The following is an 18,976-nucleotide window of genomic DNA, read 5'->3' on the forward strand; positions in this document are numbered from 1 at the left end:
GAGTAATACGAGAACAATGTTTTCAGGAGTAGTTGAAATGGAATATGTGATATTATATTAATCAAATATGTATATGTATATACCAGTACGGCATATTAATATTACACTGATTCAATCGAGCTTTTGTAATTAACATTGGTTTCCGCAATAGTATATTCATGAAACATTTCGGCCAATCCTTGAGAGCTTTGTTTGAGAGATATAAATAGGTGACTCTTTATACAGTTTTATAACATTGAGCTGTTTCAGAGATCGAAATCAATAACACACTAATGGACAGCTTTGAGGCTATTTACAAGCCATACGGCTGAGCTGAGGTTGTTAAGTTTCAAAAACACACCGATTACTCCCTCTTTCGTCATAGTTGAAGCCCATTCTAATGTCAGCTTCCAAACCATCCATCCTTCGCGTGTCAGCCCGACAGGCGTGACACAAATCGCTTGAAAATTCATAGACCAGCAAAAGCATCTCAATTGTCAATTTCATGTTGATTTCATCTGTTAACGAATTAGGCTAGTATGAGAAACTGCATGTGTAAATGTATGTCTCCCTGACCTACATAAGTTAGAACATGAGCTGTTGTAATCGCTAGCAATCGTTTTCTCGCTTCTCCGGTGTCAAGGAACAGTTTTTGCTAACGCTGTGACAATTCCCAAGAAGTTTAGTCACGTTTTTGCGGAACCTATACGAAGTATATTGCAGCTCATTTCAAAGAAAAACTAAAACCATTCTAAGATTGTTTACCTTCGCTCCTCAAAACATTTGACGGATGTTGTGCAAACGTTAAAATATAGCATCCTGACCTAGCTACATGCTTGTCAAAAAGTGTTTATTAAACGAGTCGCACATGTGGTCGCTTGGGAATGTTGGAAGCAAGAATTTTGTTTCTTGAGAACAGCCAATGGTATTTTAGATTCTTAAAATGACATTCCATGAAATCTATACCAAAATTAGGGCAGTGTGACCAGCTAACACTGACACATATGTAATATTGATCGACATTCGGCTAGTTGCAATATACAAGATACCACACGTGTCGATATCAGTTGTATAGGTCATGAAATTGTCTGCTCATCTTGAACTGACAGCAAATGACGCGTACATAATTCTGGGATCTTCCAATACAGCGCACCTGCGCTCAGCACACAAGCGTATATGTCCCGTTATATACTAAGGGCTTAACGGTGTTTCGCTCGCTTTGGGGCAGCATGTCATTGTTTGCGCTGGTGCTTCGACAAGTGTTTGTTTTCCACCGACTGTTCTGTGGCCGAGCCTCATTTGATGGACGGGTTGTAATGTACAATATTTCCTACAGCTGTCGAAAATTCACAGTGAGGAAGATTGACAAGATAAATGCTAGCCATGACAGCTGGGGACGTCATTTCTAGAATGTGTGGGCAAAACACCCTTTTATGTTTGGATTAACTGGACATATTTTGGTCTATGGGTCATCAATTTGCTCTGTTTGTATTAACTGGACATATTTTGGTCTATGGGTCATCAATTTACTTATTTTGAAATTAAAGGTAGTTCCCTTTTGAGATGTATGGTGTCATGTTTTAATAAAATAATTATTGTGTTTCAGTATTGTTATGGAAAAAAAATTAAATTCTGACGATATAAGTGTCTGGCCAAATGTTTTTTGACGACATGCACGACACTGGCTCTTGTTTGCAATAAACAAGGTGATATACAGCTGCTATCTTATCGATGTCATATGCAAAGTTTGTACGTTTAGGTTTCACATAAAATGGAAAAAAATATCATCTCTTGTAAAGGGTTTTGTACAACTATGTTACCATGTCTGTATACACGTATGTGTGACGTATGCCTGGCAAGAACACGTGATTGACGTATATGCTACACGTTGTATGCTTGTATTTACATATTTCTGCATGTCGGTGCAAACATGCACACTTACCATCCCAGTACTGCCAGTTTGCAACCTATCTGGATCTGTTGCCTAAGCGTGATAAGGTAAAGGTCATATCCGAGTGCATCAAGACATGCTAATTGTCTGTCAAACACTGCATTTTGACAAGGGAGCAGACAGGTTGAATTCGTGTCATCTGCAATGAACAATGTTGATGTTTGACGTCGACGTGATGACGAATTCAGTTACACCGACGTCGTTGCAGAGTAAAAGGCGGGACCTTCGTCATGACCTTGCTTTCAATATTTACTGTTAACGAATATGGACGAATATGTATTGATAACGAATCTGGACAAATATGTATTGATAACGAATCTGGACGAATATCTATTGATAACGAATCTGGACGAATATGTATTGATAGCGAATCTGGACGAATATGTGTTAATAACGAATCTGGACGAATATGTATTGATAACGATTTTTTACGAATATTTAGTGATAACGAATCTGGACCAATATGTATTGATAACGAATGTGAACGAATATTTAATGACAACGAATCTGGACGAATATGTAATAATAACCAGTATGGACGAATATGTATTGATAACGAATCTGGACGAATATTTATTGATAACGAATGCGATTATGGCCATGGACTGGCTGAAATGTACAGTCAATGATTGACTGAGACATTGACAACCTGACCGCACTAGCAGATGAAATATCAGCTCGGACAGCTGAAATGTACAAGACAATAGAATGAGCCATTGACAATCTGACCATACCAACTGACCGAGGCATAAGATCGGACTGCAGAAATATACAAGCTAGCAGCATGAACCGCTTATTATCTGACTATGTTCACTGGAAAAGAGATATCGGACTTCTGAATCTTCCGTGTCATCACTGGTTGCCAAGACAACATGTAATGATGCAAAGGCCAAGATGAACTAGCTTCTAAAAAACGTAACTCTTGTAATACATAATAATGTTCGACCTACACACAGTGCTGATATTTACAACCTATAATTCGTAGGTTTCTAGGTTCATGATATACAGTATATGCCCGTTAAGATCCGGTTATTGGTCTTCAGCAACCCATGCTTGCTGTAACGGGCAACGATGCTTGTCGAAGGAAGCGACTAACGGGAGTGGTCAGACTCGCTGACTTGGTTGAAGCATGTCATCGTTTCCCAATTGCATGGATCGATGTTCATGATATCAATCACTGGATTGTCTGGACCAGACTCGATGATTTAAAGACACCCGTCATAAAGCTGGAATAACAACAAACAAACAAACAAAAACATTGAAATGTACAAGTAAATGACACAAACACGTATCTTACACTTAAATGAGCAAATGAGTTTACTGAATTTTCATTTGCATGGTTTTATATTGACATTCGGCAAATCAAGTGAAAGTCTGTCACATCCTAGGTATGACACGTCTGTTGACAAGGAATCTATTTCCCTGTCTGCAACGTACAACCATGTACATTACACGTTTACTTTGCACTATCACCTCCGCACGCGGTGACAGATCTACTATTACACGACTTCTCCCCAACGCTGCACCATGTGTGCCAGGTCACAGGGGTGTCATGCTATATCAGTCACTGACTTGCTTGCCCCGTTTACCTCAATGTCTAAAGTTAATATAGTTTCAACCCTCAGGACATTCTACATAGTGACATACTTTTTATGATCATTACAGAAGTTTTGAAGCGGCGCCTGCACACATATGGTGCTGCAGAAGTGGAAATTGATAACTATTTCCCTTGTTATGTCTGACGGGCATTCAGGATTTAGATTTTTTCCACAAATTTCCTTTCTTTTTTAACAGCATCGATATCTTTATAATAGTTTCAAGATCACATATACCCGTGTGTTTTAATAAGATGTTTGATGTTATGAACATTTTTATATCTAACAATATATTTACATCTAGTCTCTGCAATGAATTTATTTTACAGAAAACAACAGTTGTTAAATTATAGTTATAAAATATAAAATGGAGCCCAGAGACCTTCTTTATTTTAAGACACTGCAGTCATCTAGACTTGCCAAACATTATAGACTTGCATGGGCTGTATTGGATATATTCGTTTCAGGATCTCTACGGCAGACTAATCTAACAATATAATTATATATATCAATTGAAGCAAAATGGCTGTAGTAAAAGAAAGGGGAGTTTCGAAATATTAACAGTAATAGTTTTCTCATTTTGAAGTAAAATTATCCATCCTCTAAATACCACAGTGCAGCTTGTAATAGCACTCGGAGACTGAAATCAACACGCATGTCAATTCCACTTTTGCGATCGACAACAAATATATATAGCTGTCACTCAGCCTACGAGCCAGATCAATTCTGAGCGTACAGGTGGGAACTCTATTACTAAGTCCGTGCAGTAGGTGCGAGACCAAGCTGAGAGCGAACAGGTGTATATTGGCTCTACCTACATACGGGCATATTTCATTAATCTACCTATCTGTCAACAAGGCTGTCGCTCTGGAAAGGTAACGTATATCCCTTCATTGCTTCTGCATTGAAACATTACGCGATCTCGCTTGCTATCTGCATTGTATATTGCTGCCAGTCAAGGGGCAGTCATTCGCCATCTGTATACAGTTGTGTGGTGTTTTGTTTTACATCTAGTTGTACATAAGGGTTATAAATTATATTTAAAAATATTATGCTTGTATTTCCGATGATAAGTCAATGTATATATTCATAAAAAGCGAAATAAAGAAAGTAAGGAAAGGGATAGCAAGGATATGTAGAATATACGTCTAAAATGACCAATGATATTTAGGATTTTAATAAAAACAATTATTCAATGGTTATGGTGACACTTTGTAATTGTTATTCCACACCATTTGCACCTCATGATTTGAATAAATCCATAATTAATTATCATAACACAAATTCATAAAAGTACAATTTTGATTCGAATGGCCATGTCCAAAATTCATCTTGCGTCACAATATCTTGACAATCTGACATCAATCGATACTGAAACTCAAGCGGGAAGAACAATATAAAATCACAAACAAAGATAAGAAGATAAGTTTCGAGAGGTCCTGCTGCTCTAACGATATTCACACGCTCACAATGTATAAGAAACAGCGTTCATGTACTACTAGTATGTAGGTCATTACTTTGTGGAGTACAAGCTGTTGTATTTGAGAATTGTATTAATGCAACCTCTTTGTCTTCTCCTAAATGTTCGTACCCTGGTTGGGTCTATATTATAAACTCAAACACGTATAGAATGCTTTGCTATGCTGTCGCATGTCTCTCTTTACAAACCATTGTTATAAGAAGAACTAGTAAATACTACGGAATCGGAACGACATACATATTTGACAACATGTAAACAGCCTATAAAGTTTGATCTGTAAGACACACAAATATAAACATGATTGCCGCAAATAATATTGTTTGAACAGGACAAATCGCAGTGGTATTCTATGGCCTATATCACACTGACCCACATTTGTCGATGGTCACTGGTCCTGTTTTATGGTGGCGAATCCCGACAGTTATTCGTTCACGATTAGTCAGTTATCAAAACATATTAGCTGTAATCATATGTAGTAAATACAATAAGTATTCATGGTGATATGTGCAATTACCTTTATTATAGTTCTGACAGAGAACAATATACATGTAGGTCACGTTGGAAGCAATTATTTTAAGCCTTATGGTATTCAAAACTATTCGATTCAAAATTAAGAATCAGATTCTCGCTATGAATGAATGTATTTGCGTTAATAGAAGGGTCGCGATGATGAACGGAATACATGGTGACCCTACACGCTAACCTATTCAACATCCCTGGAACCCAGATGTGAACAGTGAAACCCCGTTAATACGGACAATACTGGTCTGCATTAACGATTCACGATCACATATCAATGTTCCATCCTTTTACATGGCCGTTCCCAACAGTACTTCTTGAAGAAGTGGTGTCCTAACTAAGATGGTCCGGAATGTCGAGGTTCAGTAATACCTTCACGATTCATGTAGTTCCGCTCGTGGCAATTACCATGGAATATCTTCGAGTCCTCAACATAGAGTAAGTGAGTGAGTATGGTTTTACGCCGCTTTTAGCAATATTCCAGCAATATCACGGCGGGGGACACCAAAAATGAGCTTCACACATTGTACCCATGTCGGGAATCGAACCCGGGTCTTCGGCGTGACAAGCGAACGCTTTAACCACTAGGCTACCCGACCGCCCCCCTCAACATAGAACGAACTGTTCTAACCAGTTCTAATCAGTGGGCCCAATTGGTAGGCCACAACACCAATGCAAACCCTCCCCAAAGAAGGTCTAAAAGCGATGATAAAATCGTCGTTTATTTTTAGAGTTGCGTCCTTCTATTTTGGATGATCGGTGGTAATCTGATTTTGGCAAAATTATTGACAGCCGGTTCTCTTAAGTCTGCCGACCTGGGGTGACCTCGATAAAGGCGAACACCGCTAAAGGGTGCGGTTTGCTAATGGGTCAACTTCTCGATGCTACAAAGTATGAATGCTATTCGCTTATCCTCTTCTGTCGATGCCGTAAGGCGTGCTTCAGCTAATGGATTCCGTCTGCAACGATGGTTCCTGGAGCTGTATAAATACGGTATGAGTTGCCCGAAGGAATCACTATACTTGTTCAGGGCTCATCATCGTCCTCATTGAACATCGTTGACGCCCCAGCCATTAACAAAAGGTGCGAGATCCTATTTTAAGCGTTTAAGGATTGCTCTGACATTGGACTGTTTTATGCACACACTTAAATTTTGCTAGATTGTTTTAAAACTGCAAATGTGTTGAAAAAAAGTTGAAAATATATGTCGTCATCTATTGACGCACACCACCAATACTTACTCCCAGCTTGAGTACACACAGGTGTGACCTCGTCGGAGATAGCGACAGCGTCAACAGTAACGTGACGGCACCCCGGGAGCAGCGAAGCGTTCCTTATAGTATTGAATCCTTGCATTATTTGTGTTACATCATCAATGATTTGTGACTTTCGCGAACACCTGGTGTCATCACTGATTCCACTGATCCATCCATATAATTTTCACCGTTATTTCGTCTTTTGCGCCCAGTGGATCTGTTTCGTCGGATAGTCAAGACTTGTTATTCTCTGGTTGACCTCATGCATTTCATAAACTGAAAGGGGACATTTCCTACTTGCTTTACGACCAAAATCTTCGCACGTGACAAATGCAATTGTACAAAATATTTAAATTATTTTTTTAAACATTTTTTTTAACTGAAAATATACATATCTGACTCAATAGCTTAGTCTGTTCTGATGATCAAAGCGGTGTTCAACCCATCTCACTCACTACCAGTGTGATGAGTGATATGAACTGATAACCCCATGTGACCCCTTATCTGTGTAAATGTTAGAACGGCCGAAATGAGTCATTGAATTATTAATCAATAATTGTTATTAGTGTCTTGGTGTTATTAGTGTCTGTTTGTTATTAGTGTCAACCTGAAATATGAAACTGGATTACAAAGTCGTAAAAACATTTATTATTCTGTATGGGGCAACGAAGCTGAAAGTTTGAGTTTGTGCAAACGCTTGTGGTAGCAGGGCAGTGACAGTCATTCACATTTGTGACGGACTAAGTAGATTTAAGGCAATCCAATGTTTGCAAATATGTAACCAGGTACATATTTGCGTTGACATAATGATGTTTGAACTGCATTACGTAAAACGCTTTGACATTTAACAACTGTTACCGAAACGTAAGGTACGAGTTGATTCGCACAAATGCTGAAATTAACGTTTCAAGCATTCCATTATCTCGCATGCTTAATCATTCTAGCGATATGTATTGATGGATGGATGGATGGACGTTAGGATGGATAAACAGAGAGGCGTATGAATGGGTGATAGATGTGTGTGTGTGTGTGTGTGTGTGTGTGTGTGTGTGTGTGTGTGTGTGTGTGTGTGTGATGGTGTGTGATGGATTAATTGAAAAACAGAATGTGAGCATAGATAGGTGGATAGAAAGATAAGTGGACAGATTGTAATAACAGGTAGATGGATAGATGGTGGATGCATTATTTGAGGATGGATTAATGGATGCGGGATTATAGATACACAGATACGCTAGACCAGAGGCAGTATGTAACAACCGCGTGTGTGTATTCTCAGCGAATCACTTTCCCGGCTTCAAATACCACGCCATTCTTAGCTGGAGATGACATGTGTATTTCAAGTTAGACGTTCTCAATTTGATTTGATTCTGATCGGTGGCCAATTACCATTCATCACGAATGTAAACTACTCACAGTGAAATGTCAAGGTTCAGGCTAAACTTGACATTCCTCCCTATTCCCCTTGGTGGTATTGTAGAGAGATTACTGAGGCCTTGTCCACGAACTAACAGCTTATTTGGGGAGAAATACCCTAGATGTTGAATTAAGACAAATTAAAGTCGTTGACTGAATGGAAATAGAGCTTGTTCCACAGAGGATCGATCGCAGCTGAGGGAGGACTTTTCTTACACCATTCGTCAAATCAAAATGGAACTGTTTGTTTCATTATCAGGGTTCACGATGGTGTTTGCCATACGCCCTCAGTGTCTTACGTCATAGTAATGCTTCCTTATAGCTTATTGTATTCGTAGTTTGTTTTGTTTTCTATATTCATTGTTTCACGTCGCACTCAGCAATATTCCAGCTATATGGCGGCGATCTGTAAATAATCGAGCCTGTACCAGACATTCCAGTGATTGATATCATGAGCATTAATGTATTCAATTATGATGCAATTGTTCTAGTAGTATCTCATGAAGGCTATCGCTATGGGAAAGACTAGACTCTGATTATATAGGTCGTGTTTCTGTTAATTGATGTCTGTTTACACTATGTTATTGGTAATGGGGATGCATGTAATTTATATGCTGATGAAAGTTCAGAAAGAACGATTGAAGACTCTTTGCAGTGTCTATGACCAAGTATTTAAGTCGTGGTTTAATAAGCTACGTATAAGACAATATGTATGTCAGATGTAACACGGACATGTTCACAACAGACGCGTATAACATGTTACGGATGTCCACAGGAAAAAACACACGTGTTACGTACAATACGTATGTTCACAGTAACAGACGCGTATAACATGTTACGTATGTCAACAGGAAAAACACGTATTACGTGCAATACGTATGTTCACAGTAACTGACGCGTATAACATGTTACGTATGTCAACAGAAAAAACGCGTATTACGTGCAATACGTATGTTCACAGTAACAGACGCGTATAACATGATACGTATGTCCACAGGAAAAACACGTATAACGTGCAATACGTATGTTCACAGTAACAGATGCGTATAACATGATACGTATGTCAGATGTAAGACGCACATCTAACATTATACGTATGTTCACAACAGACGCGTATAACATGATACGTATGTCCACAGGAAAAAAACACGTGTTACGTGCAATACGTATGTTTACAATAACAAACACGTATAACATAACGTGTATAAAGTAATGCGTATGTCTACAGTAAGAAATATGTTTACGAATACGCGCAAATGCGTCTGACGTAATACATACGTTTATGGTAACAAACGTAATGCGTATTTCCAACGTAACACGTGTATATCAACTCATGGCCTCAGAAAGCGTTACACGCGTGGTTCCCGTTGCACTTAATTCTACGCTTTCATCAACATTGACAGACACATGTAACGTAGCATCTCCTCACAAGTAACCCCTACCATTCCCATACTAATTACATTCACCACAAGCAGAGGTTAGTGGTGTGTCGAGCCGGTAGCGTTTCTAGCACCACAATCTTGCATTAATATCTAGTCCACATTAGCAGCGCTTGATTAAGAAGTCTGTTCAAACACAAATGTCAAAGGTATTCTCTATGGCTTGCTTGATAAATACCAGCCCGCTACACAGTGTAAAAAGTGCCTCAACGCCAACGGCTGATCTCTAAGCTATTTCCACAGCAGGAACCAATGCATTGACATCTTTTCATTGGCAACATCAAAGGGCAGTTATTATTTGAATATTCCAAAACGACTTTTAAATCCTATCAACCTGCTCGCTGAATTTTTATGGAGCCGGCTCCCGATTAATTGCCCGATACGCCAAGGTTAAAATAACAGAGCTTTCAGTCATTGCTGATCACCATTGCGATGGAATCAGGAAGGAGGCAGCTTTCCATGGGTCATTTAAAAATAGAGCCGAAGTATTAATAACCTCATTGGGATTGTTTATCTGATGCGTTTTGATGAATCTTAGGGCCGCTGATGTGTCTGTGATTGTGAATAACAAATTTAAAAATATAATATGAACTGGATTTTAATGATGATTGAGGAAACTGTTTGTGAGAGTTCTATGCCTGTTCTGCCATGCGTGATGAGGGAGTAGACCTCGACAATGTGTCTAATGTTCTTCGACATAACAACAGTGCTATTGTAGTAAGTTCAAGTAAATGATTTGACGAAAATAAACTGTTTTCATAAATCTCTGAATGGATCTGTTCTCCGTATCTGAGCACACGCAGCGATGATAACGTACGTTACGGTAATTTCAAAATCTTTGTAGTTTCGACAGTACTAAGGTCGATGTAGGGGATTATCTATTCTGATTATGTTTCTTATCAGCTGGTGCGGTCTGTTCTCATTTCGATATCACCCACCGGAACGCAGCTATCAGATGAACATGGTATAGATCTACACGCTGTATTGAAGCATCATACCCATCCGCTATGGCTTGCACTGTTAACGTATCCGATTTTCATGACGTCAAACCTAACAGAAAATACTGTAATAATTTAAGCCTTTCCTCCATGGTCAACACGGGTCTTCCAGCGCAAAGTCGATCGGTCAGTGTGTCCAAGTCGATGGTCAGTCCAGACACTTGGTGGCATTTGCCTGGAGAGCTATGTCCATTCACAGAGTGGTCTGGTGTAACAGACGAACACCTTCACGTAGGCGGTGACATTTAAACCCTCTGCTGCATCGCTTTATATTCGTTGTGATCGATTTGTTTTCCCCAATCCCTATACTTGAAGCAAATAGATCAGAATCAGCTCCCTCTCAAAGAACCCAGCTGCGTTACATTGTTTTTAAGGCAAGGGATCCTGCTATGTCGTGTTAGGCATGTAGCTTGCATTGTGTAACTCAAAGGCCAGACTTGACTGACGACAAATGTCATCGAAATTGAACAGGCGGTATTTCAGTAACGCTTTGGTGTTTTATTGTAACTGGCCATAATGTTAGAGTATGCATGATTTCATGTCTCATGAGTACATAGTTCTCTCAACGATCGATGGGATGCATGATGGTATGTCTCAAGGGTACATATTTGTTTCAACAAGACGTATGCTTCCACGTTACATTGGTAAATTTCTCCCAACAATCATGCTATGCAAGATTTTATGTAAAACGTTAACATAATTATGTTTCTCAACGAACGAATGCCGTGTATGTTTTCACGTATCATTGGTGCGTGTTTCTCAAAGATCGATCGTATGCCAAACAAAACTGTATGTCTAATGTTGATATTTCCTTCAATAAATTGGGAGGGGGGGGGGGGGGGGGGGGGGTTGTTGTCTAGTGGATAAGGCGTTCGCTAGACCCGGGTTCGATTCCCCACATGCGTAGAATGTCTGAAGCCCATTTTTGATGTCCCCCGCCGCGATATTGCTGGAGTATTGCTAAAAAAACGTAAAGCCATACTCACTCACTCAATGAACGGATGGCATAATTAGACTCATACCTGATTGGTGAATAAATCTATGTCTCTTTGAATGGACACTATGCATGATGTACCGTATTGGTAAATATTCCTTCAACCGGTGACGCTTGTGAATGACATACATGAGTGATTGATAGTTTTCTTACCACACGGGTGTATATTTCACTCAATTGACGTTTGTAGCGTAGTTCATCAATGCCATAGCAGTAGTATATTTCACATGAATAACTATTAGCACTACTTATGTTACACCGCTAGCATGTTAATTACAAGACCCAGACACTATGTGTCAGTCATCAGCTATCAAGTTGAGGCGCATTGTACATACGGGAAGACTACTAATGTCTTCATAATTACATTTAATTTCTAATTACTCTTGGCTTGTACATATCAGCGAAATGCAATGGTTGCAGTTGCCGAGAGAGCAGATCCTGAATAACAATGTCATGATAAAAAAGCCACTACAATTTTAGCTGGAAATTGCATGTATTTCATTTCCAAGCGCTACGAGCAAGGACATTTGAAAGACCAATGGCGACTTATAAATATGTTTGTGAGTGTGAACACGAGATGCGTCATTAAAAATAAGACTTTGTGAACACATGCCTGGGGCACTGAATTGTTAGAAAGTTTTTGGTGAACAAAAACTCAGAACTAATTCAAAATGTAATGAGCTGCTTGCCGGCCTCATGACATTTCCAATTATGTGGACCTTGGTTGGAGAACCAAATTAACTCTGGTTGGAGTGCGAAAACGTTCACGTGCCTTTGGATTTTAAAGCGCCATACTTCTTTAATATGAAATATATCGCTTAGAAGCTATAGAAACTGCGACATTGCTTCCCTTGGCTGCTATCAGAGGATTTTTTAAATCTTTATCTTTTACAGTTATGCAACTCCTTTAATTATGACAAATGGTGGCATTGTTTTCTTGCTACCTTGTTCAGATTCAACCTTGACTTTCCCCGTTTGTCGTGGTGACGTTTTATTAAATGATAGGTTATAATTATATTCATGACAACTTGTGTATGGTTCATCGTATGAAGGTTGCTATCAATGCCTTGTTATGGTGTATGTGTGACCTACTTTAGAAACGGATGTCATGTGATCTGTATGACGTATTCTCACTACGATTTCTTATCATTGCAGGTTATGCGTTCTCGAGCGGAGGAAATGAGTAGGAACATAGAATTAGGCATGTCGGACGATATAGCGAGTGAAGATTCTCTGTGGGGCATCACAAGCTTAAAGAACCAGGACTTTGACATGCGTAAACGGGGCACAAAGAGAGACAACCCAAGTTCGCCATCAGATTCCGGAAGTTCCACCAATGAGGAGATCGCTGAGAAGAAGCCGAGGAACACACGCAAAGCAGCGCGGAGGAAAAAGGGAGTTAGTGCCCGCGAAAGAAACCTGCGTCGTCTTGAGAGTAATGAACGGGAAAGGATGAGGATGCACAGTCTCAATGACGCATTCGGAGAACTTCGGGAGGTCATCCCCCACGTTCGTCTTGACCGGAAACTGTCGAAAATCGAGACGCTGACTTTAGCGAAGAATTACATCAAGGCTCTTACTAATGTGATTTGTGAAATGCGTGGAGAAAATCGCCCGTTCACATTCGAGGAGACGGGGGTTGAGAGTAAGTTTAACGATCTTGAATATGAGGATGATGACGACAACATGAGTAGTGTTAATAGTGCATCCGGTAAAACACGTTCATGTAACGAGCTGGACACTGAACCCATGCAGGGTATGGACGGAGATGTTGATGTCTCAGACAATGGCAATTCGCATGAACTACAGGAAGACGATGAGCTAGAAAACGTCCACTTCCCTGTCACAGAAGTTTAAACTTTCATCATCAAAGTGATTGGCCAGTGCCATCGGCCGAACTAGCTCATCCAACATTGTGACTCTTCCAAATAAATCCTTTTTCAAATCTGCTGGAGTACCTTTTTGTGAAAATCAAATGAGATCATCACGTGCAGGAGACAAATTACAAGGGAGCTTCACGGTCCACAAGATAGCTAACAGGAGCATCGCGTTGTGGCGCGAGAGCATCATGTTGGTGAAAATCAAACGGAGCAATACCTTACCTAGACTCTATCGTGTTACTCGTGACATAGAATACACAGTATAAAGGTAAGAGCTGCCAGATGAGCTGCAAGATGAGCTGCTGTGTGGGCAGCCATCACAACGTGGACTCAATTCAAAATGGACAAAGCCTTTATTTTGAAAAAGAAGATCATTGTTCAGATTATTTTTCAAATACGCTAGTGTACATATATCTATGGATATTGTTTTGACCAATTGTTATTTTCAGATAAGACGATTGTAAGTATTCTTTTTGTCTGTCTGGGAAAGGGCCACAGTAATATTAGAGGATATGTGCATTGGCATTGCCTTTCAAAATGCATGCATTTCATTCATTGTTTGTAGCTTACGCTTTTCATAATAGAATTTTAATCATAAAATCTCCTGTCATTCCATCGGTATGTTCACCTCGTTTTGAAATGCCTGGGTCATAATTGACAAAAGAAGTCATTTATTTTTTCAGCATATTTTCAGATTACATTTCAGTGTATAAGAGTGGGTTAGGATCCAATGTTGTGTATATTTGAAACTGACAACTGTTGTACATTTCAATACTCATGTTTGTAAGATAATTATTAGATTACCTTGTAGTATTGCCATCATCATAACCACTGTCGTTCTAACTCTTCGACTCTCGTTCTTTCAGCAATGAGTACATGTTCATAAATACAGGTCATATAACTTATTTCCATTATAAAATAATGTATACGACACTGACATAAGGGAGTTAACTCTGCTCACCTCATCTGGTGCCCCTATAACATCGTTATCTTTGAACTTGGTGTCTATTCCAATCAGATGAATATATTTATTGAATCTATTCTTTTACTCAATAAAACGAAACTATTTTGTTAAAGTGTTGTCTTAGAGTCGTTGTATAAGGCCACAAGAAATTCATTTTCTTTATGGTTTGTTAAATGAGGAATGGTTTTAATATAATTATTCCCAAGATTTTTTATGTTTTCTCATATGATATGTTAATGTCCCATAAACTAATAGTTGATCTACATGGATCATCAATGATTCGATAATACTGGGCTTAAGGCTTTGTCTTTGTGCTGTGATTTGTTTTAGTCGTGCATATTTTTACATCTCTATATTTGGCTAATTCAGTTGCTCAAAATACGAATACCTGGTCAGAAATTAACTACCAAAAAGGGGATGGCGAGATTTAAAAAATAACTGATGTATTTGTTGTGGCCTAATCAATTGTTTCAAACCTTTAACGTCCTGCATTACAACAAGACACTTGTAATAGTAGTTTTGGTTCACCTTTGGATCATGAAACAATGGTGGCATCTCCTCGTGGTGCACTGACGAATCACATTCCAAAAAGCTCCGAAATCATTAAGGTCACAAAATCAATAGAATATAATCTGATGCTCCATAACGAGTTCTTGCTGGAGACTGTAGTCAATTTCGACGCTGAGTCTGGTCACGCTGTTTTTTTAACTCTCTTCCATTTTCTCAGCATCAGACACCAGCCTTCATACAAGCCGGAACGCCACTTCTCTCAATAAGTTATTATGAAGTTCTAGAACCACATTTCTGAAATTGATATATGCTTTAAACAATGTCGATGTGTATGAAGCCAAAAGATTTTAAGTTTTCAAGCTTCTTAATACATATTGATTTGATAAAACCAGCCAAGTTATTTACTTTGATGATCAAGTTTTTAAAATGTTCTTTGAAAAGAAACCTATGTCTCAATATCCGTTCGAAGCTAATCTGATATAGCCTTTTATCTCAGCCGTGGAACACTTTCAGGATTATTATTCAGTCTTCCCCACGCTGTGATAACGAAGTAAACTGTCGTTTCCAATCACGTCTCTCGATACTGGAACAATTTTTTTATTCAAGATCATTAGTTTCAGTTTCTTAAAGAAGAAAGAGACAGTGTTTCAGGATGAAAGATGAAAAACAATCGTTCAATCCATAGCAATAAGAAATTATTCTGATTTGGGTTTCAATAATTTTATTATACTCTTTCGAACGAAGGCTTTAATCAATATGATTTATTATTAGTTTTCTTCCCACTACTATATTCCCACAGGCTTACATCTTATCGTATTGTGACAAATTACCGGGTTTTTGCAGCCACGAACTATGTTCACCGTCCTCAAACATCCCCAAGGCCACAGAATCTCATAACACATTTATGATTCATATTAAGACAAGATTATGTCCCTTTTATTATTAGACTTGTCGTGTCTGAAGACGTTCCGGCGTTTTAATAGACTTTCATAGGTACAAGCTTAGTCGTGTTTCTAAGGCCTACGTGTGACTCTTCGAGGACTATATTTACATGCTATTACCCATACGACAACTTCCACTTCTTTACTTAGCCATTGTACGTCAGACGTAAAGACGTAAATTCTACTCGGTTGGTCGACGTCGTCGCGGGGTCCTAAACGGCTTAAAAACTGCGGCAGATGCGAATTTATTGACTCCAACTGCCAGACCTTTGCCCGAACACACACGGTCCTCAATATTGTGCTTGTTGATAAGACCCAAAACAATTTTCATAGCGACTCGTAAGCCGGTGAAGGATACTCATGATGAACGGCATGGCTCGATGATCGAACGTGTTGTCCAAACGCGACCTACTCGAATGAAGCATGCAAATTTACGCTTATTAAGAACTCCACTCAGCGACTCTCGTTTAATATGCTCAGTGAGTCCTCGAAAGGAAGGGAAATTTGCTTTAACAAATCCTACGCAAAATTCAATATCGGATCGATAGAGTTATTACAGATAGACATGCAATAAGGTGCCTTGTAATTCAGTGAAAGCGACCTTTTCTCTCACTCATCCGCTACACGACAATGCTGAGCGTGTCTCGTTCGTTAAGAAGCCGATATGCTTCCCTTCTACTATAAATACCCGTCTTGTGATTTATGGCGTTATTGTCAGTAATTGCATGATTAACAAAAACCATACATAATTCTTGAGATGAAAGGCACTCCATCAGCATGGCGACGAATTACGAATTCACTTTACCATGTTGGTGTATTGGCGACCAAATCGTTTACGATCTGACAACGAACTTGTAGCGCCGTTTATAGGATTTGCAACGTTGGATCCATCCCGCCACCGTCTACCTTCTGACGTAAAACGCCAAGCCTACTCGTGTCCGAGATGGGTCAGGTTACATCAATGTTTGCATGAAGCGCGGGGACTGGGGGTCATGACTTTGTCCGCTAGAGATTGTCATGGGACATCATTGTCCGTGCAGCATGCCGTGTGTTTATTCTAGTTCTCGGTGTCTATTGCGTAAAGACCATTGATTCCACCAGCGCCGCGGTTACCATTCTTGTAATGATTTTATGCCCTGGCATGATTAGATTTCATAAAAACCATCAAGAGAAATTAGATCTATTGAACCAAACACTTTCGGCCAATGGAATTTATTCCTTGGGAATATAATTCAGTTTTAGCATAAAGGTCAATATTCAGAACTTAAGCATAATCAGTAATATATTGAGCTTACCAGTTTGTACCAGTGTTCATATCCCACGTAAGCATTATTTACCACGTCCAATTCAGAAATTGAGGCGTTATTCAAGAATATTCCTTCGAAATGAATGACTTACCGTTATTTAATAGATGTCGAAGACTTCTAATTTTTTTCAAAAGATTTCCCCAAAGACTTGAAGTAATTCACTTCCCAACAGTACCTATGCGCTATAATAGAATATTCTGCAAGGCTCCTTTGACGTCTAGCGTCCAGCATGGTCAATATCAATTAGTTCAGTGACCACGCATACCCAGAGAAGCTGATGACCACACTACAGTTCTTGACCACTAGTGGCCATCCTAATTCTATAGCATCGCTGTCATAAGGTCTAGCTGGCGTTGTTGGATGACGGGCAGTTTCCTTCATATTGATTGTCTGCTAGTTATGTATGGCAGATCCCTACGAGCTCCGTTATGGGACAAATACACATGCCATCTGGCTCAGTCGCAATACGTTTAATCGAGATATTCGCTTAATGTTTTGGCTTGTAATAAAGCAGTGTTTCTCGTTTTGACTATTAAAAACCGTGCGTGGGCCGTAGCCTGTTTAATCACAGTAGCCCTGCTAAATCTTTATAGTCGGTATACATAAAGAGACTTAAATGTCGTCACCCAACCCTAAAATGTTAGTTCAAGTGGACATGAAGGTTTCGATTTGTAGTCCCCAAAACACGATGACGTAAATCTTCATCAGCAAACTCAGGGACATTTTGCAAATGGCTACGCTGTTTATTTTTCTTGTAAAATAAATAAAATTTGTTATCCGATCCACTTTTGTGAACTTTCCTGTTTGATTGCAGTTTGATAGACATTCACCCGAAACCGACCTGTTTTTTATTATCTGGAAACACTTTTTGAAGTGTCTGTTTCTATTTTAGGCACCGACAAACTGGCACTTAAACCATTAATGTTTTTCCCAAGAATTCGGAGATGTCCCATCGCGCTGTTATTTATGTTTCTTGAATTTAAAAAATCTAAAAGTGAGTTAAGCAGTAATTGACTGGGGAAAAGACATCTTCCCCCTATAGGAAAGCTCTTTCTCCTCGAGCTAGCGTAAAGTTCAATTATTAGTTTAACGTGTTAGTAAGCGCTCTCCTTTATGTCAAGTATGAACACGTGGGTGCCGCATCACAAATCGATGGATAAATAGTTGATCTTAAGCAAGGCCCAACCTTCCGACCCACTGGGTAAATATTACTGTGTGGGGGTTGCGAAATTGACATAGCTCCTTTCAATTTTTGTTCCACTCAACCGAATTTGACCCCCCACCCCCCACCCCCCCACCCCCCCACCCCCTTCATTGTGTATATCGTGTTTCACCAGTGAAGAGAATTATCTGAAATGAATATGAATCATTATTGCCGGTTTTAATTACATACCAACTCTTTGTCGTATGAAGGCTTAACAAATACGACAAAGGATTCCTACAGTACTAGCATAGAATAATATTTCTGGCGTAACGTTCGTTGACAATTGTGACGTATTATTAACGAGAAAGATACATTTTCCTAGGGCTATTAAAAACAACGTGACCATTGTCTCCTATCAGTGCTATGTATCAGTCTAATGCCGTTGTCATAGAAATGGATTAGAATAACTTCTAATAACGATCTGTTTCGAATAACAATTTATTTTCCGCACGTTATTGTCTAAATCAGTAATATCTTAGAAATACGTTGTCCAACCCACTATAGAGTACAGTCGCAGAAACAACGTGTGAATGAACTGCAAGGATA

General features: G+C 39.2%; 1 protein-coding gene across 2 annotated transcripts in view; it reads left to right on the forward strand.

Annotated features, from left to right (window-relative positions):
• LOC139468405 (class A basic helix-loop-helix protein 15-like) overlaps positions 1–18,515 on the forward strand; it is a 52,656-nt gene extending 34,141 nt beyond the window's left edge. For both annotated transcript variants that reach the window (XM_071250356.1, XM_071250357.1), the window contains exon 2: positions 12,780–18,515. In XM_071250356.1, the coding sequence (XP_071106457.1) occupies positions 12,780–13,481 (702 nt within the window). In that variant the 3' untranslated portion in view covers positions 13,482–18,515. The remainder of the gene's footprint in view (positions 1–12,779) is intronic.
• The last annotated feature ends 461 nt before the right edge of the window (positions 18,516–18,976 follow it).

Source organism: Haliotis cracherodii, unplaced genomic scaffold, assembly GCF_022045235.1.
Source record: "Haliotis cracherodii isolate W230 unplaced genomic scaffold, xgHalCrac1.p SCAF_2, whole genome shotgun sequence".
Classification (NCBI taxonomy): Eukaryota; Metazoa; Mollusca; class Gastropoda; order Lepetellida; family Haliotidae; genus Haliotis; species Haliotis cracherodii.